The sequence below is a fragment of the Oryzias latipes genome, chromosome 10 (genome assembly GCF_002234675.1).
Source record: "Oryzias latipes chromosome 10, ASM223467v1".
Lineage (NCBI taxonomy): Eukaryota > Metazoa > Chordata > Actinopteri > Beloniformes > Adrianichthyidae > Oryzias > Oryzias latipes.
In genome coordinates, this window is record NC_019868.2 from 15,012,619 (window position 1) to 15,037,464 (window position 24,846).

At 38.4% G+C, this 24,846-nt stretch overlaps 2 protein-coding genes across 2 annotated transcripts; both read right to left on the bottom strand.

Moving 5' to 3' along the window:
- Positions 1-7,405: 7,405 nt before the first annotated feature.
- On the bottom strand, positions 7,406-11,851 carry LOC111948001 (protocadherin gamma-A6-like). The gene has a single exon (XM_023959159.1). It carries the CDS (start codon positions 11,680-11,682, stop codon positions 9,259-9,261), a length of 2,424 nt encoding a protein of 807 aa, XP_023814927.1. The 5' UTR covers positions 11,683-11,851; the 3' UTR covers positions 7,406-9,258.
- Positions 11,852-12,927: 1,076 nt separating this feature from the next.
- Positions 12,928-17,414, bottom strand: LOC111947996 (protocadherin beta-15-like). The gene has a single exon (XM_023959155.1). The coding sequence runs from the start codon at positions 17,259-17,261 to the stop codon at positions 14,781-14,783; it is 2,481 nt and encodes an 826-aa protein (XP_023814923.1). The 5' UTR covers positions 17,262-17,414; the 3' UTR covers positions 12,928-14,780.
- Positions 17,415-24,846: the final 7,432 nt, after the last annotated feature.

Sequence of the window (24,846 nt, forward strand, 5' to 3'; positions counted from 1 at the left end):
CTCTGGGATGGAGCTGGACAGAGATTTGACAATAATTTCTGGAGCGTTATCATTTACATCAGTGATATCAATAACCACTTTTGCTTCTGAAGTCAACCCATACCCATCTTTCGCTTCAATCATTACTTCATACTTTAAATCCTCCTCATAATCTATGTTACCTGTTACTTTTATTTCTCCAGTTTTTTCAGCAAGCGAAAATATATTTTGCGTTTTGTCAGACAATCTGCTAAATTCATAAGTTATCTCTCCATTTATTCCTTCATCTGCATCTGATGCACTCACTCTGATAACTGGAGTGTTTATTGGAGAGTTCTCTTGTAAATTCGCTGTATAAACGGACTCAGAAAACAAAGGAGCGTTATCATTAGCATCAAGTACTGTGACATGGATGACTACAGTCCCTGATCTCTGAGGAGAACCGCCATCTACAGCCGTCAGCAATAATTTCAGCTCCTGCTGCTCCTCTCGATCTAATTCTTTATCCAAAACCAGTTCTCCGTATTTATTCCCAGCATTTGTTGTCTGAACATTTAGCGCAAAATGGGCGTTTTCCTGCAGAACGTAGCTCTGAACTGCGTTCAGGCCTATGTCTGCGTCATGGGCAGCATTAATGCGATACCGAGCTCCTTTGTCAGCTGATTCCCTAATTTCCAGCTTTATTATGTCTTTCGGAAACACCGGCGCGTTGTCATTAATGTCTTGAATCTGCAAGGATAATCGGTGCATCTCCAGAGGATTTTCTAACAGCAGGTCAAATTTGAGAACGCACGTCGGCATTTCTTTACAATGCTCCTCCCTGTCTATTCTTCCAGAAACGAACAAGTCGCCGTTTTCCTGGTTTATTCCACAATATTCCTTTCCATGTTTTTTCATCTCAACACGAGGTTTACGAGCAGCTAGCCTCCCCAGTTCGAGTCCGAGATCCTTGGCGATATTTCCAAAAACAGATCCGAGCTTCATCTCTTCTTGCACGGTGTAGCTCAGGTCTCCATTTACGCAGCTCCCGAGAACAAAGACAAAGAAAAGGCCAACTCTCTGTGAAACGTCCACTGAAAATAACCCCATAATATACTAAAGCAATCCTTCCGAAGAACTAAAACTGTTTTCTTTCCTCTAGGTAGAAGTAGTTTCTTCTTTTTCACAAAAGAAAAAAAACGTCGCTGTAACCTTGATTCGAAGTGGACAGAGCGCAGTGTCAGTAATGGGTGGTATGCAATCCTACCGAACAAACTTGATTTTTAAGGTGGTCTACAGTGACACCGTGAGTACAGATATAATATTTACACTTCTTTCACAACATCGAATAATTTTCAGAACAGAAAGTCAACCTAAAAGAAAAAAAAAGTCTGGTATATTTTTGTTAAATACCCATGAACAATGAGGAGCTAACAATTTCACAAAAGAAGACTTCAGGTCCATATACTATAACTCAACTTCAAGAGAACGTCAAAATAAATAAATAATATAAAATAATAGAGTTAACATTTTATTTAAAAAAAAGGGATTGTAGGCATATTTTAATATTTCCTCATTTTTAAACAGTGAAAAAAAGTTATAAAACGAAGTTATGTCTTTATTTTTGCATCAACTGTGAGGTATTCTAAAAGAGAAAATAGTTGTCTATTGTTTTTTAATCATTTATGTAGACTTGTTTTTTTTAGTAAGCAAAGGAGTTTTTGTACTTTACTTCACCCTTGCTCCCACTTTAAAAGCAAAAACAATAGAGAGTAAAGTATTTTATTGTGTTTATAACTGATTGACAAAAAGTTAAAGAAACTATAAGGTAAGTATGAGGGGAAAAAAACAAGTTTACAGTAAAATCAATTGCTGGGAGAGACCAACAGCAGTGCTTTTTCAAGCAGCATTCTAAATATTAGACCTTCCCATCTGCATTTCACTATATACTAACTTTACAGTGAAACACAATATTTTGTCGTCAACGTCCAGTGCAAATTTTAAGCAGAAATATACATGAAAAGAGTCTAAAAACTTTTTAAACAAAAGCTACAATTGTTCCGTATCCTCAACAGTTTTAGTACCAAGGACAGCGACCCAAACTTTAAATGTCCCCTTTTCCTCAAAAAATACAATTTTAAGACATTGTTGAGAATATAAGGACATTCAGAAGTAGAGCACAGTTAGGATAAGACAAATGAAGTAACCGTGGTACAAAAATAAAATAATAGTTTAGATTCTTAAACGTTTTTTTAGGTTGAAGACACGTCACAACTAGGCACCGCTGATCAAATGACTGATAAAAAGTGTATTACAACGTCAGAGTCCAAACATTGAAGTTATGATTTTTTTTTCTTTTCAATTTTTTTTCCAACGCACAGCTACATCTGAATCAAACACTGGCTGTTCAAAAGTGATTCAGGAAAAATATGACCTATAGGCATAAAGTAAGCAATGACATAAAAAAATGTAATCGAAGCAGGTTTGAAATCAGAAAAGTATAAACAATCTATGTGATACGTTTAATAGATTTAAAAACAGGTTCAGAAGCTACCTTATGTAAAAAAATAAATAAAGATGGTGAGCAGTAAATGGTGTATACTTTTGCATAATCCTTCCTTGTTTGCCAAAAGCGCTTTACAGTCGCAGTCCCATTCACACACTGATGGCAGCTTCCACAAGATAATAGTATTAAAGTGTTATTTATGATACATTTTAGCATTAAAACTACAAAAAAGACAATGATAAAACCACTGAAGATCTCCTTCTGACATTTAACAATGGAAATATTTGCAATGTAACAATAAGCTCCTGTCTCAGAGGTATAAGAATCTATAATATATAGCAAAAGTCCTCCCTTCATAAATTCATAAAATTACCAGTAAGAGCATTGAGCAGTCAAAACAAATATATGTATGTGTCTTAGATCTTATATATCCTAAAACAACACATTAGTATTGGTTATTTTAAAGTGAATAATCTTAAATCTGCAGGAAAAGTTTGTTCTATAAAATGACAACTGATTAAAAAGGAAATCTGTTTACATGGTCAATACTGAGCTGAAAAAATGTAATAACCACTTGTAAACGTGCAGACAGTTTAATTTTAACTGTTCACTCATTAACAAAACTGCAGTGTTCTGGATAAAGAAATCTTGGATAAAGCTGTGGAAAAGGCTACATCTGAAAACCATTCTGAGCATTTTAGCTGGATCTCTGACATTAAAAGGAGAGGATATTTGGGAAACTGTTAAAATAATGAAACATGATGACAAACAATTATTTGGCCTGTGATAACTCCTGATGAAGAACAGTATGAAAATAATTAACTGTTAATTTTTAACTGAATCTGAATTCAAGTATTTATCCTGTAGATTCGACTAACTAAAAACTTGTTCAGGAATATCAACAGTCTTCAGGTCTCTTCAGTCTAAAGTCTGCAGCTCTGTCATTTTAGGAAAAAACAAAAGAGATTTCTTCAACCAAGGTGTTTAGCAAAACCTTTAAACTTTCCAATTGAAAAATCCAAAAATCCTACTATTATTGTTAAAAAACAATACAGAACAAAAAAAAACGAAGTGGATATTTAATAGAATTAGATGATTTGATTACATTGGATAAACCTTCATGAAAATACTCAAATAAGTTTTCAATAATTAAAGTCTCCGTTAACGATGTACTAGCTATGTCAATTACTCACATTAAAAATTAAAAGTATATAAATAGTCTGCATAATAAATCGCAACTGTATTGCTATCGCGATATCAAACTGTACATTATGCATAAACCTTAAAGGTTACCTTAAAGGTGCTAAAACAATCTGACAGTTTGAAGAATTTAACAAATCAAATAAATCTATTCATGCATTTGACAAATCATTTAGACCCCTTCAAGTTGTTAAACAATTGGATGAAGCCCTTTTATGTTAGATGTTCGCCTGCTATGTAGACTAGGGTTGTTTGGAGTATAAGTTAAGTTATTTTGACTCTTATTTAAATTAAACTTTTGTAGTGAAATGGAAATTATGTATTTAGTTGTTTTGCTATTTGTTCATGTATTGCAAGTTATATAATCATCGCAATATTGATCATTAATATCGCAGGTTTTCCTCACATCCTGCAGCCTTGCATTAAAAGTTTGTATCAAAACAGATACCAAATTAGAATTTTCAATTTAGGCTTTGAAACACTGCTATTGTTGCATCATTCTTCATCTTAAAACAAAATAAAATTGCAATACGAAAAAAAAAGGACAAACAAAGAAAAAACCTCCATGAACAGAATTTCCCTTGGAAAGACAAAAAGCAACGTAACATACCTCAGAAGATTTATCATCATCTCCAAACACATCATCAAAGTCGGTGGGACTCTTCTTCAGAGTCTGGTCAGCAGGCAGCGTGTTGTCATTGTAAGAGGACACAAACTTAAAGTCACTGGTTCTAGATCCTGTTGTCAGGTACGCGTCATAATTGTAAGCGCTGCGTAAAGTTCCTGTGCCGTCAACATCTGCGTAATTAGGAGGCAGATAACCGCTGGGGATGGCAACTGCTCCATCAAACAACAGTCGGGGCTTTCTCCTTTGACAAAACCTCACACCCAAGATGATGATGATGAAGGTCAGGAAGAAGGTGGACACACAAACCAGAGCGATGATCAGATAGGAAGTCAGTTTGGAGTTCTTCTCATCGTAAGAAATATCCTTCAGTTCTGGCACCTCAGCCAAGTTATCCGAGATCAGTAAATACATGGCACAGGTGGCAGACAGAGAGGGCTGTCCGTTATCTTTGACTTCCACAATCAGGTTCTGTTTCATGCTGTCAGATTGGGAAATGTCCCGCTGCGTCCTGATCTCTCCACTGTGCAGACCAATGGTGAAAAGTCCTGGATCAGTGGATTTGACTATATGATAGGACAGCCAGGCGTTCTGTCCAGAGTCAGCGTCCACCGCGATCACTTTGGACACCAGAGAGCCTCCATGTGCAGCTTTGGGGACCAGCTCAGTCATGAAGGAGCTGCCCTCTGGGGCGGGGTACAGAATCTGAGGAGAGTTGTCGTTCACATCTGAGATGAACACACTCACACTCACATTGCTGCTCAGTGGAGGAGAACCGTTGTCTCTGGCCATCACCTGCACTTGAAAACTCCTCAACTGTTCATAATCAAACGACCTGACAGCGTGGATCAGCCCCGTGTCTCCGTTCACAGAGACATAGGAGGACACCGGGACTCCATTCACCTCAGCAGCTAGCAGAGAATAAATCACTGTACCGTTTTGTCTCCAGTCGGGGTCTCGAGCACTCACAGAACATAAAGTGGAGCCAGCTTGGTTGTTTTCGCTCACATATGCGCTGTACGACTGTTCCTCAAACACAGGTGGGTTGTCGTTGATGTCAGCTACAGATAAGTGGACAGTTTTAGACGAGGACAGAGGTGGAGAGCCCTCATCAGTGGCACTGATGGTAATGTTGTAATCAGACACTAGTTCACGGTCCAGCTGTCCTGTGCTCACCACAGAATAATAGTTTTTGATGGAAGGAACCAACTTAAAAGGAGAATTTGATTCAATGTAACAGCGTACTTGTCGGTTCCTGTCAGAGTCTTTGTCCTGCACGTTAATGATGCCCACCTCTGTACCAGGAGGGGCGTTCTCTGGGATGGGATTAGACAGAGACTTCACATTAATTATTGGAGCATTGTCGTTTAAATCAAGAACGTCAATAATCAGAGTTGCATAAGAAACTAATCCCATGCCATCTTTTGCACTGATTTGCATTTCATATGAAGATGCTCTCTCATAGTCTATATTTCCTGTTACAGTTACCTCACCTGACTTGTAGTTTAAAGAAAAAGCGTCACTGTTTTCATCTACATGATCAAATCCATAAGTAATTTCGCAGTTTATTCCTTCATCTGCATCAATGGCAGAAACAGTGAGAACGACAGTGCCTGCAGGAGAATTTTCAGGCAGAGTTGCTTTATAGACACTCTGGCTGAACACAGGAACGTTATCATTAGCGTCCAGCACTGTGACGTGTATGACTACAGTACCTGATCTCTGAGGAGATCCTCCATCAAATGCTGTAAGCAACAGAGAAATGTCTTTTTTCTCCTCCCTGTCTAATTCTTTGTACAAGATTAGTTCGCAGTATTTCCGTCCACCTGCTCTTGTATTTATTTCTAACTTGAAATGATCATTCTCCTGAAGTGAATAGGTCTGAACAGTATTTTCTCCTATGTCGCCATCATGTGCTTCTCCTAAAAGAAAACGCTCTCCTTTATGGGCAGATTCCGTAATTTCGAATCTTTGAGATTCCTCCTTAAATTGTGGTGAATTATCGTTAACATCTTGAATATTTAAATGAATGCGGTGCAGTTCTAAAGGATTTTCTAGCACAAGTTCTTGTTTAACAACACACGATGGCTTTTTTGCGCAAAGCGCCTCCCTGTCGATCCTTTCTTTAACAATTATCTCTCCCGTCTTCAGGTTAACTGCGCAGCACTGAACACTGTTGTCCTCCGGATCCAGCCGCGCCCTTCGTGCGGACAATTTGGCAGAATCAAGTCCCAGATCCTTTGCGATGTTTCCGATAACAGATCCTCTTTTCATCTCCTCGGGAACAGAGTAGCTCACGTCTCCAGTGATGGGGCAGAGAGCCAGACAGACAAAAGCAAGGCCGCGGTAAAGCTCACGGAGACTGGTTTTCATTTTGAATGCCACAAAAACGAACACCTTTGTGCAAAATTTGCTAAAGAAAAATAAAATAAAATAAAAATAAACAAAAGTTCGTGGATTTAAAAAATAAAAACGATTTACTTCGCGATGAAATTATGATGTGCACGGCTACACGCAGTGAGCAGGAAAGCAGAGTGAGTATCTGCTGACAAAAAAAGTGGAGTCTGGTGCAGCCTTACTCATTTTTTGGTCCACACTGACACCCTGAGTACGTCTTCAGGAATAACAACATTCGTGTTTTTTTCTGTTCATGTATATAGTTTTAATGTCCTGTATCTTTTGAAAAACTTAGTTTATTCAACACAAGAACCAGGAAAAAAAAAAACTCCAAGCTAATGCACTGCTTCTGGCTATTAAAAAAATAAATTACAAAGATAAAAATGATTTGAGAATTTTTTTAATGTCATGTTTAAAAACACATTACAAAAAAGAAACAGGCTAAGTCTATTTTTTTCTTTAAATAATAAAAAGCGGGGGCTTTATGTTTAAATGACGGATCTTGCTTAAAAATAATTTAAAGTTTAAAATGAATTGTATAAAAAGGTTCTATAATTTTTTATATTAAATAAAGATTATTGATGTGATGACTTCCCTACGTAGATGAGATTGATTTTTCATTTAAGTTAATCAAACATTTTCATTTTATATATATGTACAAACGCACACATTTATGTATTTATTTATAACTTGGGTCTTCATTCCTCACAATTTAAAGCCTGATATTTATCTCTGAAGGTTTGAAAACATGCAATGAGTATCATGCAAATTCAGAACGGACATAGCAGATCAAATAAAATAAAAAAAGCTAACACCAACAGACACTTAAAAACAAAACGAAATGATTTGAGGAGTATCAAATTAATACAAATGCTGAAATACTGAACAAAACGGTGTTAGCTTTCAAGCCAATGGCCGTTCTGCGATGACTAATGGAGCCTGCCTCTGGGGAAACAGCATCACCTTTAAATATTTCTGCAAAGTTTGTTAGACTTTTCCTGGGAGTCTGGTAAGCAGGCAACATGCTGTCGTTGTTAGAAGACACAAACTAAAAGTCACCAATATCAAAAGTAAAAGTAACCAACACCCAACTGGCATGAGCAACACAATGGCCGTTCTACACTAACTTCCCGGGCGAGTGACCCCCTCCCCCCCCCGACACACACACGCACACACAATTTCATGACATCCTCTCGTGTTCCCTACTTTTATTTGCCCATTTTACACACCAAAATGCAAGAATTTTATAGACTCGTATATTAGGGGTGTCAAACTCATCTGCACAGGGAGCCTAAATCCAAAAAACGCTTGAGGTTGCGGGCCAAACAAGGTAAACATTTTTTGAACACACTAAAGCTACACTTTTTTTCAAAACTTTTTAAACCTTTAAAGTATTCTGTCATATTAATCCAGAATACATCAAATAAACCTTAAATAACATATAAGATTTTGCTCTCTATAAAAATATATTCTGTAAAAATTATACAAATATGTACATGCTGCACAACAAAACAAAGCCTGAAAATATTAATTATAAGAAATACATCAAATCAGCCTGTTGTCTGATATTTTGTCTGTTTTGTTAGAGCTGGACTCCTGGAATCATTTATAGCACTTAGTTCATTTCTGCTGGTTTCTAAACCTGTTGTTATTATTAATATCATTTTTAGGTCTAATAAAACATTAACACTGAAATCACTTAATCACTGGGATTACTCCAAAAATATTTGGTATGTTCCTGATTTTGTGCAACATCAACTTGAAAAAATCCTCCAAAAAATCTCAAGACATTCATAAATAAATGATCTATTGTTTATTTACTATCTCAAAAAGCGCAGCTGTTTTACTGCCTGCATTACCTGCCGTCTTTATGGCATCTTTATGTCAAATAACGACAGGCAAACGTAAAAATGCATTTGATATGGAAAATAAAGACACGGCAGTCTACTATAGTTAATAAAGAATAGTATTATTAGCATGAGCTGAGACATCTAAAGACCCACAATGATTCGGGTGTGGACCAACCGCGACTGCCCTCCGTGCTCAGCTGGCGCTCACCTGCGCCGACCACCCCTCCCCTTTTCCTTTCCACACATTAGCGGCATCTTCTCAAAGAATGGAGCACGTGCGGCTGCGAGGGCGCCAGTTCGCAGGTCTCAGGCTGTTATTAGCTCTGTGTTATAACAGATAATAGTAAACAAATAGTGCTGGAGATTTCTTTTTATTTTTTATTTTCTTACAAGCACTGAGATGCCAGCCCCCTTTAAATTTGCACCCCGGTCAATTGCCCGCGCCTAAAACCGCTACTGACCACAATAACTCGTAAAATATAGCATCAAAAAATGCAGAAGCTTCACAGGAAACTATCCAGAATCTAAAACAAACATTCTGACTCAAGAAGAATACTAACATCTCTAAACACCACAGTTAAGTCTGTAAGAATGTTCCTTGGAATCTGGTTGAGAGGCAACAGTGCTTTAGATTGACATGTTGTCTATACCTCTTAATTGAAAAAGACAAAAAACAAAGATAAAAAAAAACAAAGAATTTAATAAAAAATCTAAATGTATAACTAAAAATGAAGGAAACATATTCCTACCTGGGATGCATCACTAGATTCATCGAAAGCCTCCAAAAAGTCAGTGGGACTTTTCCTCAGAGTCTGGTCAGCAGGCAGTGTGTTGTCATTGTAAGAGGACACAAACTTAAAGTCACTGGTTCTAGATCCTGTTGTCAGGTAGGCGTCATAATTGTAAGCGCTGCGTAAAGTTCCTGTGCCGTCAACATCTGCATAATTAGGAGGCAGATAACCACTGGGGATGGCAACTGCTCCATCAAACAACAGTCGGGGCTTTCTCCTGCGACAAAACCTCACACCCAAGATGATGATGATGAAGGTCAGGAAGAAGGTGGACACACAAACCAGAGCGATGATCAGATAGGAAGTCAGTTTGGAGTTCTTCTCATCGTAAGAAATATCCTTCAGTTCTGGCACCTCAGCCAAGTTATCCGAGATCAGTAAATACATGGCACAGGTGGCAGACAGAGAGGGCTGTCCGTTATCTTTGACTGCCACAATCAGGTTCTGTTTCATGCTGTCAGATTGGGAAATGTCCCGCTGCGTCCTGATCTCTCCACTGTGCAGACCAATGGTGAAAAGTCCTGGATCAGTGGATTTGACTATATGATAGGACAGCCAAGCGTTCTGTCCAGAGTCAGCGTCCACCGCAATCACTTTGGACACCAGAGAGCCTCCATGTGCAGCTTTGGGGACCAGCTCAGTCATGAAGGAGCTGCCTTCTGGGGCGGGGTACAGAATCTGAGGAGAGTTGTCGTTAACATCCGAGATGAACACACTCACGCTCACGTTGCTGCTCAGTGGAGGAGAACCGTTGTCTCTGGCCATCACCTGCACTTGAAAACTCCTCAACTGTTCATAATCAAATGACCTGACAGTGTGGATCAGCCCTGTGTCTCCGTTCACAGAGACATAGGAGGACACCGGGGCTCCGTTCACCTCAGCAGCTAGCAGAGAATAAATCACTGTACCGTTTTGTCTCCAGTCGGGGTCTCGAGCGCTCACAGAACATAAAGTGGAGCCAGCCTGGTTGTTTTCGCTCACATATGCGCTGTACGACTGTTCCTCAAACGCAGGTGGGTTGTCGTTGATGTCGGCTACAGATAAGTGAACAGTTTTAGACGAGGACAGAGGTGGAGAGCCCTCATCAGTGGCGCTGATGGTAATGTTGTAATCAAACACTAGTTCACGGTCCAGCTGTCCTGTGCTCACCAAAGAATAATAGTTTTTGATGGAAGGAACCAACTTAAAAGGAGCATTTCCTTGAATGGAGCAGCGGACCTGTCCATTCTTGTCAGAGTCTCTGTCCTGCACGTTAATGATGCCCACCTCTGTACCAGGAGGGGCGTTCTCTGGGATGGAGCTGGACAGAGATTTGACAATAATTTCTGGAGCGTTATCATTTACATCAGTGATATCAATAACCACTTTTGCTTCTGAAGTCAACCCATACCCATCTTTCGCTTCAATCATTACTTCATACTTTAAATCCTCCTCATAATCTATGTTACCTGTTACTTTTATTTCTCCAGTTTTTTCAGCAAGCGAAAATATATTTTGCGTTTTGTCAGACAATCTGCTAAATTCATAAGTTATCTCTCCATTTATTCCTTCATCTGCATCTGATGCACTCACTCTGATAACTGGAGTGTTTATTGGAGAGTTCTCTTGTAAATTCGCTGTATAAACGGACTCAGAAAACAAAGGAGCGTTATCATTAGCATCAAGTACTGTGACATGGATGACTACAGTCCCTGATCTCTGAGGAGAACCGCCATCTACAGCCGTCAGCAATAATTTCAGCTCCTGCTGCTCCTCTCGATCTAATTCTTTATCCAAAACCAGTTCTCCGTATTTATTCCCAGCATTTGTTGTCTGAACATTTAGCGCAAAATGGGCGTTTTCCTGCAGAACGTAGCTCTGAACTGCGTTCAGGCCTATGTCTGCGTCATGGGCAGCATTAATGCGATACCGAGCTCCTTTGTCAGCTGATTCCCTAATTTCCAGCTTTATTATGTCTTTCGGAAACACCGGCGCGTTGTCATTAATGTCTTGAATCTGCAAGGATAATCGGTGCATCTCCAGAGGATTTTCTAACAGCAGGTCAAATTTGAGAACGCACGTCGGCATTTCTTTACAATGCTCCTCCCTGTCTATTCTTCCAGAAACGAACAAGTCGCCGTTTTCCTGGTTTATTCCACAATATTCCTTTCCATGTTTTTTCATCTCAACACGAGGTTTACGAGCAGCTAGCCTCCCCAGTTCGAGTCCGAGATCCTTGGCGATATTTCCAAAAACAGATCCGAGCTTCATCTCTTCTTGCACGGTGTAGCTCAGGTCTCCATTTACGCAGCTCCCGAGAACAAAGACAAAGAAAAGGCCAACTCTCTGTGAAACGTCCACTGAAAATAACCCCATAATATACTAAAGCAATCCTTCCGAAGAACTAAAACTGTTTTCTTTCCTCTAGGTAGAAGTAGTTTCTTCTTTTTCACAAAAGAAAAAAAACGTCGCTGTAACCTTGATTCGAAGTGGACAGAGCGCAGTGTCAGTAATGGGTGGTATGCAATCCTACCGAACAAACTTGATTTTTAAGGTGGTCTACAGTGACACCGTGAGTACAGATATAATATTTACACTTCTTTCACAACATCGAATAATTTTCAGAACAGAAAGTCAACCTAAAAGAAAAAAAAAGTCTGGTATATTTTTGTTAAATACCCATGAACAATGAGGAGCTAACAATTTCACAAAAGAAGACTTCAGGTCCATATACTATAACTCAACTTCAAGAGAACGTCAAAATAAATAAATAATATAAAATAATAGAGTTAACATTTTATTTAAAAAAAAGGGATTGTAGGCATATTTTAATATTTCCTCATTTTTAAACAGTGAAAAAAAGTTATAAAACGAAGTTATGTCTTTATTTTTGCATCAACTGTGAGGTATTCTAAAAGAGAAAATAGTTGTCTATTGTTTTTTAATCATTTATGTAGACTTGTTTTTTTTAGTAAGCAAAGGAGTTTTTGTACTTTACTTCACCCTTGCTCCCACTTTAAAAGCAAAAACAATAGAGAGTAAAGTATTTTATTGTGTTTATAACTGATTGACAAAAAGTTAAAGAAACTATAAGGTAAGTATGAGGGGAAAAAAACAAGTTTACAGTAAAATCAATTGCTGGGAGAGACCAACAGCAGTGCTTTTTCAAGCAGCATTCTAAATATTAGACCTTCCCATCTGCATTTCACTATATACTAACTTTACAGTGAAACACAATATTTTGTCGTCAACGTCCAGTGCAAATTTTAAGCAGAAATATACATGAAAAGAGTCTAAAAACTTTTTAAACAAAAGCTACAATTGTTCCGTATCCTCAACAGTTTTAGTACCAAGGACAGCGACCCAAACTTTAAATGTCCCCTTTTCCTCAAAAAATACAATTTTAAGACATTGTTGAGAATATAAGGACATTCAGAAGTAGAGCACAGTTAGGATAAGACAAATGAAGTAACCGTGGTACAAAAATAAAATAATAGTTTAGATTCTTAAACGTTTTTTTAGGTTGAAGACACGTCACAACTAGGCACCGCTGATCAAATGACTGATAAAAAGTGTATTACAACGTCAGAGTCCAAACATTGAAGTTATGATTTTTTTTTCTTTTCAATTTTTTTTCCAACGCACAGCTACATCTGAATCAAACACTGGCTGTTCAAAAGTGATTCAGGAAAAATATGACCTATAGGCATAAAGTAAGCAATGACATAAAAAAATGTAATCGAAGCAGGTTTGAAATCAGAAAAGTATAAACAATCTATGTGATACGTTTAATAGATTTAAAAACAGGTTCAGAAGCTACCTTATGTAAAAAAATAAATAAAGATGGTGAGCAGTAAATGGTGTATACTTTTGCATAATCCTTCCTTGTTTGCCAAAAGCGCTTTACAGTCGCAGTCCCATTCACACACTGATGGCAGCTTCCACAAGATAATAGTATTAAAGTGTTATTTATGATACATTTTAGCATTAAAACTACAAAAAAGACAATGATAAAACCACTGAAGATCTCCTTCTGACATTTAACAATGGAAATATTTGCAATGTAACAATAAGCTCCTGTCTCAGAGGTATAAGAATCTATAATATATAGCAAAAGTCCTCCCTTCATAAATTCATAAAATTACCAGTAAGAGCATTGAGCAGTCAAAACAAATATATGTATGTGTCTTAGATCTTATATATCCTAAAACAACACATTAGTATTGGTTATTTTAAAGTGAATAATCTTAAATCTGCAGGAAAAGTTTGTTCTATAAAATGACAACTGATTAAAAAGGAAATCTGTTTACATGGTCAATACTGAGCTGAAAAAATGTAATAACCACTTGTAAACGTGCAGACAGTTTAATTTTAACTGTTCACTCATTAACAAAACTGCAGTGTTCTGGATAAAGAAATCTTGGATAAAGCTGTGGAAAAGGCTACATCTGAAAACCATTCTGAGCATTTTAGCTGGATCTCTGACATTAAAAGGAGAGGATATTTGGGAAACTGTTAAAATAATGAAACATGATGACAAACAATTATTTGGCCTGTGATAACTCCTGATGAAGAACAGTATGAAAATAATTAACTGTTAATTTTTAACTGAATCTGAATTCAAGTATTTATCCTGTAGATTCGACTAACTAAAAACTTGTTCAGGAATATCAACAGTCTTCAGGTCTCTTCAGTCTAAAGTCTGCAGCTCTGTCATTTTAGGAAAAAACAAAAGAGATTTCTTCAACCAAGGTGTTTAGCAAAACCTTTAAACTTTCCAATTGAAAAATCCAATAATCCTACTATTATTGTTAAAAAACAATACAGAACAAAAAAAAACGAAGTGGATATTTAATAGAATTAGATGATTTGATTACATTGGATAAACCTTCATGAAAATACTCAAATAAGTTTTCAATAATTAAAGTCTCCGTTAACGATGTACTAGCTATGTCAATTACTCACATTAAAAATTAAAAGTATATAAATAGTCTGCATAATAAATCGCAACTGTATTGCTATCGCGATATCAAACTGTACATTATGCATAAACCTTAAAGGTTACCTTAAAGGTGCTAAAACAATCTGACAGTTTGAAGAATTTAACAAATCAAATAAATCTATTCATGCATTTGACAAATCATTTAGACCCCTTCAAGTTGTTAAACAATTGGATGAAGCCCTTTTATGTTAGATGTTCGCCTGCTATGTAGACTAGGGTTGTTTGGAGTATAAGTTAAGTTATTTTGACTCTTATTTAAATTAAACTTTTGTAGTGAAATGGAAATTATGTATTTAGTTGTTTTGCTATTTGTTCATGTATTGCAAGTTATATAATCATCGCAATATTGATCATTAATATCGCAGGTTTTCCTCACATCCTGCAGCCTTGCATTAAAAGTTTGTATCAAAACAGATACCAAATTAGAATTTTCAATTTAGGCTTTGAAACACTGCTATTGTTGCATCATTCTTCATCTTAAAACAAAATAAAATTGCAATACGAAAAAAAAAGGACAAACAAAGAAAAAACCTCCATGAACAGAATTTCCCTTGGAAAGACAAAAAGCAACGTAACATACCTCAGAAGATTTATCATCATCTCCAAACACATCATCAAAGTCGGTGGGACTCTTCTTCAGAGTCTGGTCAGCAGGCAGCGTGTTGTCATTGTAAGAGGACACAAACTTAAAGTCACTGGTTCTAGATCCTGTTGTCAGGTACGCGTCATAATTGTAAGCGCTGCGTAAAGTTCCTGTGCCGTCAACATCTGCGTAATTAGGAGGCAGATAACCGCTGGGGATGGCAACTGCTCCATCAAACAACAGTCGGGGCTTTCTCCTTTGACAAAACCTCACACCCAAGATGATGATGATGAAGGTCAGGAAGAAGGTGGACACACAAACCAGAGCGATGATCAGATAGGAAGTCAGTTTGGAGTTCTTCTCATCGTAAGAAATATCCTTCAGTTCTGGCACCTCAGCCAAGTTATCCGAGATCAGTAAATACATGGCACAGGTGGCAGACAGAGAGGGCTGTCCGTTATCTTTGACTGCCACAATCAGGTTCTGTTTCATGCTGTCAGATTGGGAAATGTCCCGCTGCGTCCTGATCTCTCCACTGTGCAGACCAATGGTGAAAAGTCCTGGATCAGTGGATTTGACTATATGATAGGACAGCCAGGCGTTCTGTCCAGAGTCAGCGTCCACCGCGATCACTTTGGACACCAGAGAGCCTCCATGTGCAGCTTTGGGGACCAGCTCAGTCATGAAGGAGCTGCCCTCTGGGGCGGGGTACAGAATCTGAGGAGAGTTGTCGTTCACATCTGAGATGAATACACTGACACTCACGTTGCTGCTCAGCGGAGGAGAACCGTTGTCTCTGGCCATCACCTGCACTTGAAAACTCCTCAACTGTTCATAATCAAACGACCTGACAGCGTGGATCAGCCCTGTGTCTCCGTTCACAGAGACATAGGAGGACACCGGGGCTCCGTTCACCTCAGCAGCTAACAGAGAATAAATCACTGTACCGTTTTGTCTCCAGTCGGGGTCTCGAGCGCTCACAGAACATAAAGGGGAGCCAGCTTGGTTGTTTTCGCTCACATATGCACTGTACGACTGTTCCTCAAACACAGGTGGGTTGTCGTTGATGTCAGCTACAGATAAGTGAACAGTTTTAGACGAGGACAGAGGTGGAGAGCCCTCATCAGTGGCGCTGATGGTAATGTTGTAATCAGACACTAGTTCACGGTCCAGCTGTCCTGTGCTCACCACAGAATAATAGTTTTTGATGGAAGGAACCAACTTAAAAGGAGCGTTTCCTTGAATGGAGCAGCGGACCTGTCCGTTCTTGTCAGAGTCTCTGTCCTGCACATTAATGATGCCCACCTCTGTACCAGGAGGGGCGTTCTCTGGGATGGAGCTGGACAAGGATTTTAATAAAATAACGGGTGCATTATCATTTATATCCGTAATATAAATTTTTACTTTGGCATAGGAAGTTATTCCTAGTCCATCTTTTGCTGTGACCCGCAGCTCAAACAAGGACAGAGACTCAAAATCAACGGTTGCAGTCAATCTAATCTCACCTGTTTTTTCATTTATCTCAAATTTAGATTTTGTGTCTTCTGAAATATGTCCAAAGTCATAAGTTACCTCTCCATTTAATCCCTCATCTGCATCATCAGCGCTCACTCTCATTACAACTGCACCTATTGGAGAGTTTTCAGGCAAACGGGCCTCATAGACGCTCTGACTGAACACTGGCACATTGTCATTTGCATCCAACACAGTCACGTGAATAATTACGGTACCTGATTTTGGAGGCGAACCACCATCCAAAGCTGTGAGGAGAAGATCGATTTCCTTTATTTTTTCACGATCAAGCTCTTTATTAAGAATAAGATCCACCGAATTAGTTTCAACGCCCAGTATAAAATTATCATTCCTCTGCAGGTTATATGTCTGCACTGAATATTGACCCACGTCCGCATCATGAGCTTCCTCGATAGGAAAACGAGCCCCTTTTCCTGCTGATTCCGAAATTTCTATCTTAATAAATTCCTTATTAAACCGTGGATAATTGTCATTTATGTCTTGAACGCGAATATTGATTCTATGTAGTTCTAGTGGATTCTCCAACATGAGTTCCTCTTTTAAAACGCAGGATGCTTTGTCTCCGCATAGACCCTCCCTGTCAATTCTACTCGCAACAATCAGATCACCGTTTGAGAGGTTTATAGCCACGTAAATCTTCCTGCTTCCATCGTTATCGATGCGAACTTTTCGATCGGACAGTTTGCCTGCCTCCAGACCTAAGTCTTTGGCGATGTTTCCAATTACTGATCCGCTTCGCATTTCCTCCGATACAGAGTAGCTGAGATCTCCGTTGGCAAGATTAAAAGAAAGCAACAAAGCGACGATTTGCGCTCCAAAGCCGATTGTCGCCAACATATTGTTGAAACAAGTCTTCAAGGTAAAGGAGCAAAGGTAAAAAAATAAAAACAAAAAAACGACTTGAATAGAAAACGAAAACAAAAAACAATGGTTAGAAATCCGTGTGTCGATCTGCTGAAGAACACTGACTGCCAAATGCGTCACAGTGTATGGATTGGACAAAAGAGGTCTGCTACGGCTGGTGCACAGCGACATCGTGCGTAAATCCCTTTAATCTCACATCCAAACTGCATGTCGAAACCTTCTACCAACAATGAGGGACCCATAAACTTGAATCCCGTTGTGCGCTATACTGTCACAAGAATTAAAACTACTAGAAACATTTTTCACAGACTGTTGATATATTAAGGAGTATGCTGTATGCAGAAGACCCACGGGACCAAGAGACCAGGGAAAGAACAATGGACGCAAAACAAGGTATCAAAACAGTTTTCCAAAACTTAAACACTTAACCCAAACAAAAATAAAACACAGAATCTCTAAGCAGTGGATAGAAAAATATCACAAAAAATTAAAGTTGATTTTTTTCCATCTGAAAGGAAAAATACATTTTAAACTGAACTTAAACAGCTGAGAGCGTTAAAATGTAGACGTGTGTGAAGAAGGGAAAGCAAAGACAGAACAGTAGGCACAATCCGTACAAAAATAAAGCAAAAAGCATGACTCCATATCCTGAAAAAAATCATAAATCCGGACGTAAAAGGCACCAACCTATACAAGTTAAGAAATAACAGTCGGTGTTAGATAAGCCTGAATGCGCGATGTAACAAATCATACCAAGCCAGAATCAAGGAGTTAGGACAAAAACTACCCACAATCTCACTATAAATAAACTTAGAAATCTTGTTGAGTTATAAAGATTTTCAATGTTTACAAATACTGAAAAAGAGGCATGAAATCAAGCAATTAATAATGATAAAAAACATAGATTAAAAATGTAAAACTGAATCATAAAGCTATGCTATGAGTAATCAAATTACTCCCTGGTGTGCAAATGCTTTAGTAAAATGTAGCTCGAAAGGAAACACATTTTGAGTCCAAACGACTGAAGAATATGATAAAAAATGAATTTACGAATAAAATTCAACATTGGAGCAAATTTGAACTGTGTATAAAAAGAATATAATCTAAAATTAGAAATTTAAACTTAGAAAAACAACAGCTTCGCATGCCTTAATGTAGCCCACGTTATGAAAAACTAATATATCCTTGAACAAACAACATAATAATGCCCATGTTTGCTTTATATTAACTTTTAAAACCACTCATGGCTAGATATAAATAAGATGGACGTCAAATTGCAAACCAAATATGTTTATTCAAATTTCAGCGAGAGAAAAAAAAAGTCTTTTGATATAAATAAAAAGAAGCAATAAACGGAAATCGAACACTTACATTTTCACTAGAAGTTTGAAAATTGCTAAGCTCTTCTTGGCGTTAATTTGACAAAGAGAAAAAAGCCTGGCATCACTTAATATAAAGCACATCACTCGCAATATAATGTTTATGTGGAAAAAAAAGACTGCATAGAAAATAATGAAAAAGAAAACGTAGAATGTCATACTTGCATTAGTTTTACTAACAGGCTTTTCTTATTTCAAACTTCAGGAAATTTCAGATTCATTCATGAGCAAAATTAAATTTGAAAGCAAGTGACTTTTTGAATTCAGGACCAAGGATAGCGTTAGTGAATGATGGCAAAGATTTCACCTTCAAAACCACAAAGCAAAGCTCTCTATTAACATTGTGTCATCACGTTGTCTTAAGTCAAAACCCAGTCCTTGCGCATGATCGACTAATTAACTTTCATTTAGCACTCAACGCTTTTTGTCTTTATTTTTAATTGAATAATTAAGGTTTTTGATTTGGTGGGTTAATTTTCGCAATAAAATCACGTATGGTTGGAACCCTATAGCGACTTTGAACAATTTATTTGATGATTTGTTTGCTTGCTTTGTTTTATTTTTTTATGTGGTAATATGATGATGTATCTGAACCTTTTCTTTTTTAAATGCAAAGTATTTGGGGATTTTGAAATGGAAAATTTGCTATAAATTGGAGCATTATTTTTTACTTAAATTTCAGATTAAAAATAACATTGATCATTTTTGTATAAAAATTGAAACTAAAATTGTAACTTCCCCAAGGGTTGTTTAGAAAACCAGTCAAATTTGTTTAGATAATTTTTGCATCAAGATTAGCAATACATGAGTTAAAGTGGAAAAAAAAGAGCAAATATATTAATGAGTTCCTACCTGGGACGAGGTAGTAGAATCATCAAAAGCTTCAAGAAAGTCTGTGGGACTTTTCCTCAGAGTCTGGTCAGCAGGCAGCGTGTTGTCATTGTAAGAGGACACAAACTTAAAGTCACTGGTTCTAGATCCTGTTGTCAGGTACGCGTCATAATTGTAAGCGCTGCGTAAAGTTCCTGTGCCGTCAACATCTGCATAATTAGGAGGCAGATAACCGCTGGGGATGGCAACTGCTCCATCAAACAACAGTCGTGGCTTTCTCCTGCGACAAAACCTCACACCCAAGATGATGATGATGAAGGTCAGGAAGAAGGTGGACACACAAACCAGAGCGATGATCAGATAGGAAGTCAGTTTGGAGTTCTTCTCATCATAAGAAATATCCTTCAGTTCTGGCACCTCAGCCAAGTTATCCGAGATCAGTAAATACATGGCACAGGTGGCAGACAGAGAGGGCTGTCCGTTATCTTTGACTGCCACAATCAGGTTCTGTTTCATGCTGTCAGATTGGGAAATGTCCCGCTGCGTCCTGATCTCTCCACTGTGCAGACCAATGGTGAAAAGTCCTGGATCAGTGGATTTGACTATATGATAGGACAGCCAGGCGTTCTGTCCAGAGTCGGCGTCCACCGCGATCACTTTGGACACCAGAGAGCCTCCATGTGCAGCTTTGGGGACCAGCTCAGTCATGAAGGAGCTGCCCTCTGGGGCGGGGTACAGAATTTGAGGAGAGTTGTCGTTCACATCTGAGATGAACACACTCACACTCACGTTGCTGCTCAGTGGAGGAGAACCGTTGTCTCTGGCCATCACCTGCACTTGAAAACTCCTCAACTGTTCATGATCAAACGACCTGACAGCGTGGATCAGCCCCGTGTCTCCGTTCACAGAGACATAGGAGGACACCGGGGCTCCGTTCACCTCAGCAGCTAGCAGAGAATAAATCACTGTACCGTTTTGTCGCCAGTCGGGGTCTCGAGCGCTCACGGAACATAAAGTGGAGCCAGCCTGGTTGTTTTCACTCACATATGCGCTGTACGACTGTTCCTCAAACACAGGTGGGTTGTCGTTGATGTCAGCTACAGATAAGTGAACAGTTTTAGATGAGGACAGAGGTGGAGAGCCCTCATCAGTGGCACTGATGGTAATGTTGTAATCAGACACTAGTTCACGGTCCAGCTGTCCTGTGCTCACCACAGAATAATAGTTTTTGATAGATGGAACCAACTTAAAAGGAGCATTTTCTTGAATGGAACAGCGGACTTGTCCGTTCTTGTCAGAGTCTCTGTCCTGCACATTAATGATGCCCACCTCTGTACCAGGAGGGGCGTTCTCTGGGATGGAGCTGGACAGAGATTTTAAACTGATGATTGGAGAGTTATCATTCACATCTATTATATCTATAATTACTGTACAGTACGAAGTTAGACCTGGTCCATCTTTTGCTCTCACACGAAGTTCAATAGAACCTTCTTTTTCATAGTCCACTGCTCCCATGACTCGTATCTCTCCTGTTTTTTGTTCAAGTGAGAACAGAGAAATGTGGTCGTCGGACACGTGATCAAAGCTATATGTGACGTCACCGTTAGGTCCTTCGTCTGCATCTGTAGCGCTTACTTTAGTAACTAAAGTGCCGACATTAGAGTTTTCTGCCAGAGTGCATTTATAGATAGACTTACGGAATACAGGAGCGTTGTCGTTTGCGTCTAAAACAGTAACGTGAATAACCGCCGTCCCTGACTTCTGAGGATTCCCTCCATCTTTGGCAGTGAGAATAAATCTCACCTCCGCCTTTTGTTCTCGGTCTAATTCTTTGACTAACACTAATTCCGGCTGCTTACGACCACCCACCTCTGTATTGACGTGAATTGTAAAATGTTCATTGTTCTGTAATTCATACCGCTGCACGGCGTTACTGCCGATATCTGCATCACGGGCTTCAGTCAGCAAGAATCTGGCTCCTTTAGCCGCCGATTCTCTCATTTCAAACGAAATCAAATTTTCACTGAACTCAGGGGCGTTGTCATTAATATCTTGCACTTGAATACTGATACGATGAAGCTCCAAAGGGTTTTCCAGAACAAGCTCCTCTTTTAAAATGCATGTCGCCTTTTTACCACAGAGACTTTCCCGATCCATTCTCTCCGCCACAATCAAATCCCCCGTCCTCAGATTAATTTCGCTGTACCTTTTATCATTCTTGTCTGCATCAATGCGGGCTTTGCGCAAAGAAAGACTTGCACTGCCCAGCCCGAGATCTCTGGCAATATTTCCGATCACGGAGCTGCGTTTCATTTCCTCTGCGATTGTGTAGCTGACATCTCCGTGCGCAAAATGCGCAAAGATAAAAAAGAAAAGATAAAAACGATGTATAAATAATCCTCTGTACAAAGTGTTCCACGAGGATTGCATTTCCATCCTTTCTTGATCACTTCTGTTCCAGGTTATTTATTTTTTCGAGTAGATTATGCCAGCAACTGCTGCCTTTGTCCTTTGCGGAGCGTCAAAAGACAATAACGCCTAGTAAAGGAGACAAAATATTAACGACGGCATGAAGACCTCCTTGCTTTCTTGTTGGACAGTGACACCAAGAGTCCCTATGAGTTATAGCAACGTAGACTCAGATATATCTGAAAATTCCACTAAAAATGCCATGGTCTATTTTTCAATCAGCGATATGTCAATGACGGTTCTCAGCCATAATCCGCTATTTCTTCTTAACCTTTTTTGCATTCGTTTTCACAGACAAGTATCAGTTTTGGGGTATTTTTCTGGGTCAATTTCTCCTTAAAATCTTAGTTTTTAAAATACTGACTGGACGACCGTCATGCGAATACTGTAAATGTAGATTAAGCAAGGATTTTTCTTTTTGTATTATGAAGTAAATATATTCAGTCGTAATGTTAAAGAACATTAAAGAACAGTGGGAATCATTAAAAATTCTTTAGGACAGACTTGTAAAGAACAAAGTTGTTTTTTTCTTTCTTTTTTCCCCATGAGTGAGTAGGAAAAAAAAACTTTCATTCTAAAGAGCCACTTCCTTCCTTCATTTATTCATTCATTCATTCATTCATTCATTCATTCATTCATTTTTAGGATCACGGGGCTGCCGGAGCCTATCCCGGCTACTTGCGGGCAAAGGCAGGGGACACCCTGGACAGGTCGCCAGTCTGTCGCAGGGTGGAGTGTCCACAATCACACACCCACACACACTCTCACATGCACACCTAGGGACAATTTAGATTAACCAATTAACCTTTGAAGCATGTTTTTGGACGGTGGGAGGAAGTAGGAGTCCCCGGAGAGAACCCACGCATACACGGCAAGAACATGCAAACTCCACACTTGAACCGCGGGCCTTCTTGCTGTGAGACAAGAGTGCTAACCACTGCGCCACCACGCAGCCCGCCCGTCCGTCCGTCCGTCCGTCCGTCTATTTATTTATTTATTTATTTATTTATTTATTTATTTATTTATTTATTTATTTATTTATTTATTTATTTATTTTAAAACTGACACTTAATTAATTTTCTTAGAACTCCTGGACCTTGTCAGGAGGACACAAACTTGTTTTGGAACAATTACGGAACAATGTTTTTCTGCAGTAGATTAAAGACACTTTCCTCCTCTGACTCTTCTTCTAGTTTTTTGGCCCAACACACTCTGCGTCAAGCTACAGTGTAATTAGCACTTGTTTCTGATACATGATAACCAACACTATCTGTGAGATATGAATGTAAGATGTGAGTATGATTTGTTTTTTTTTTTGTTTGGTTTTTGTTCATCTCATTAATTTGTCTCGTTTTGGTTAAAGGTGGTAATAATTATGGAAAGAAATAAAACGTTTCAACAGAATTCAAACCGTCAATGTATTACACAAAAAAAACAAAAACCCTTGATTGATTTGAAACCTTGAAACCAGAGGGAGAAGGATTCAGTACAGACTTGCTTGCACTTTTGTACTGAAAGTTTTATTGAAAAGAAATGTTGTCATGTGTACAAATTAATGTATTTATTCAATTATTTCTGTAACTTCGTTTACAAAGATGTTATTATCATTTAGAATAACCTTCCCAATACTATTACATAATAAAGTCAAACATGTATTCCTTATACTCTGTGTGGCTGCATTTTAAAGTTTGTAATGTTTACAAAGAGTTGAACACTATTTGAGAATGTGCAAGCCTTTTTTCAATGTTTTAGAGTTAATGTATCTTCAGGAAAAATAAAAAATAATCAAAGCACTGGAAACATACCTAAAAAAATGTGTTCCCTGACAGTACAAAATAGGAGTCAAGCGCAGAATCCACAAAACAAAAATGATGCAATCCTAACAATCCTTTAACATTTTGTAGGTATGTATTTTCCAAATGAAAAACTAATTTGAAAGAGAACAACTGCATAAAGCTGACAGTCCAGATTGTCTTTTTTAATGTTAGTTTAAAGAAATTAATTTGCATCAAACTCTGCTGAATGGTGGTGCAATCCAACTAAATGTCCTGTGTCACCCTGCTATAATGCCTTTTAATGGTTAGGGGCGCGCGAAACATTTTATTTTTCCTAGGGGGAGCCTTGCAAAAAATAATTGAGAAGCACTGGAGAAGATGGAGTGCACCTTGGATGGTTTAACAGTAGTTTAACTCAGACTCACACAACCACACACTTTTAACCAAGGGACAACTTAATCAAACATTCAAACATCTGTTTCTGTTTTTAAACCTTGTAACTTTTTACCCCCCCCCCCCCCCGACACACACACACACACACACGTACACATATATACACAGGGAAAACCTGCAAATTCCACAAACAATGGATCCAAAAAGAATTTGAATCTGGACCTTCTTTCAATGAGCTAAGAATGCCAACAACTGCAGCACCGTGCAGGCCTGTAATGATTTACAGAATTCCAACAAACTCTGATTCAGCGCCATAGCAAGCACAATTCTCGTGCCGATATCTACAAATGATGTGAATTGTTGGTAAATTAAAATACATAAATAAGTAAAAAACTCTATTCAAAACGGAAAAAAAGTTCAAAGCAAAAAATATATCGCAGGTGCTTTAGGTTAAAAATATGGATTTTATTTATCCAATCCAATCCAAGTTGGATATGTTACTGAATAACCAAAAAAATAAATAAAAATAAAAATAAAGAAGCAAAAAATAAAATTGTATGTGCTCACTTAAACCTGGAGAAGTAATACAGGCATGTCCCATCAGGAGATCGCAACGGGAAAGACCCAAGAGGGACACACTCATTTAGCCTGAGAGTGCCTTATGATCCTCTGATATGGAACACATCTGTACAAAGGAAAGTTTGGGCATCT

Coding starts and splice junctions, on each gene's coding strand:
- LOC111947996 (XM_023959155.1), bottom strand. CDS start 17,261: ATGTTGGCGACAATCGGCTTTGGAGCGCAAATCGTCGCTTTGTTGCTT.
- LOC111948001 (XM_023959159.1), bottom strand. CDS start 11,682: ATGGGGTTATTTTCAGTGGACGTTTCACAGAGAGTTGGCCTTTTCTTT.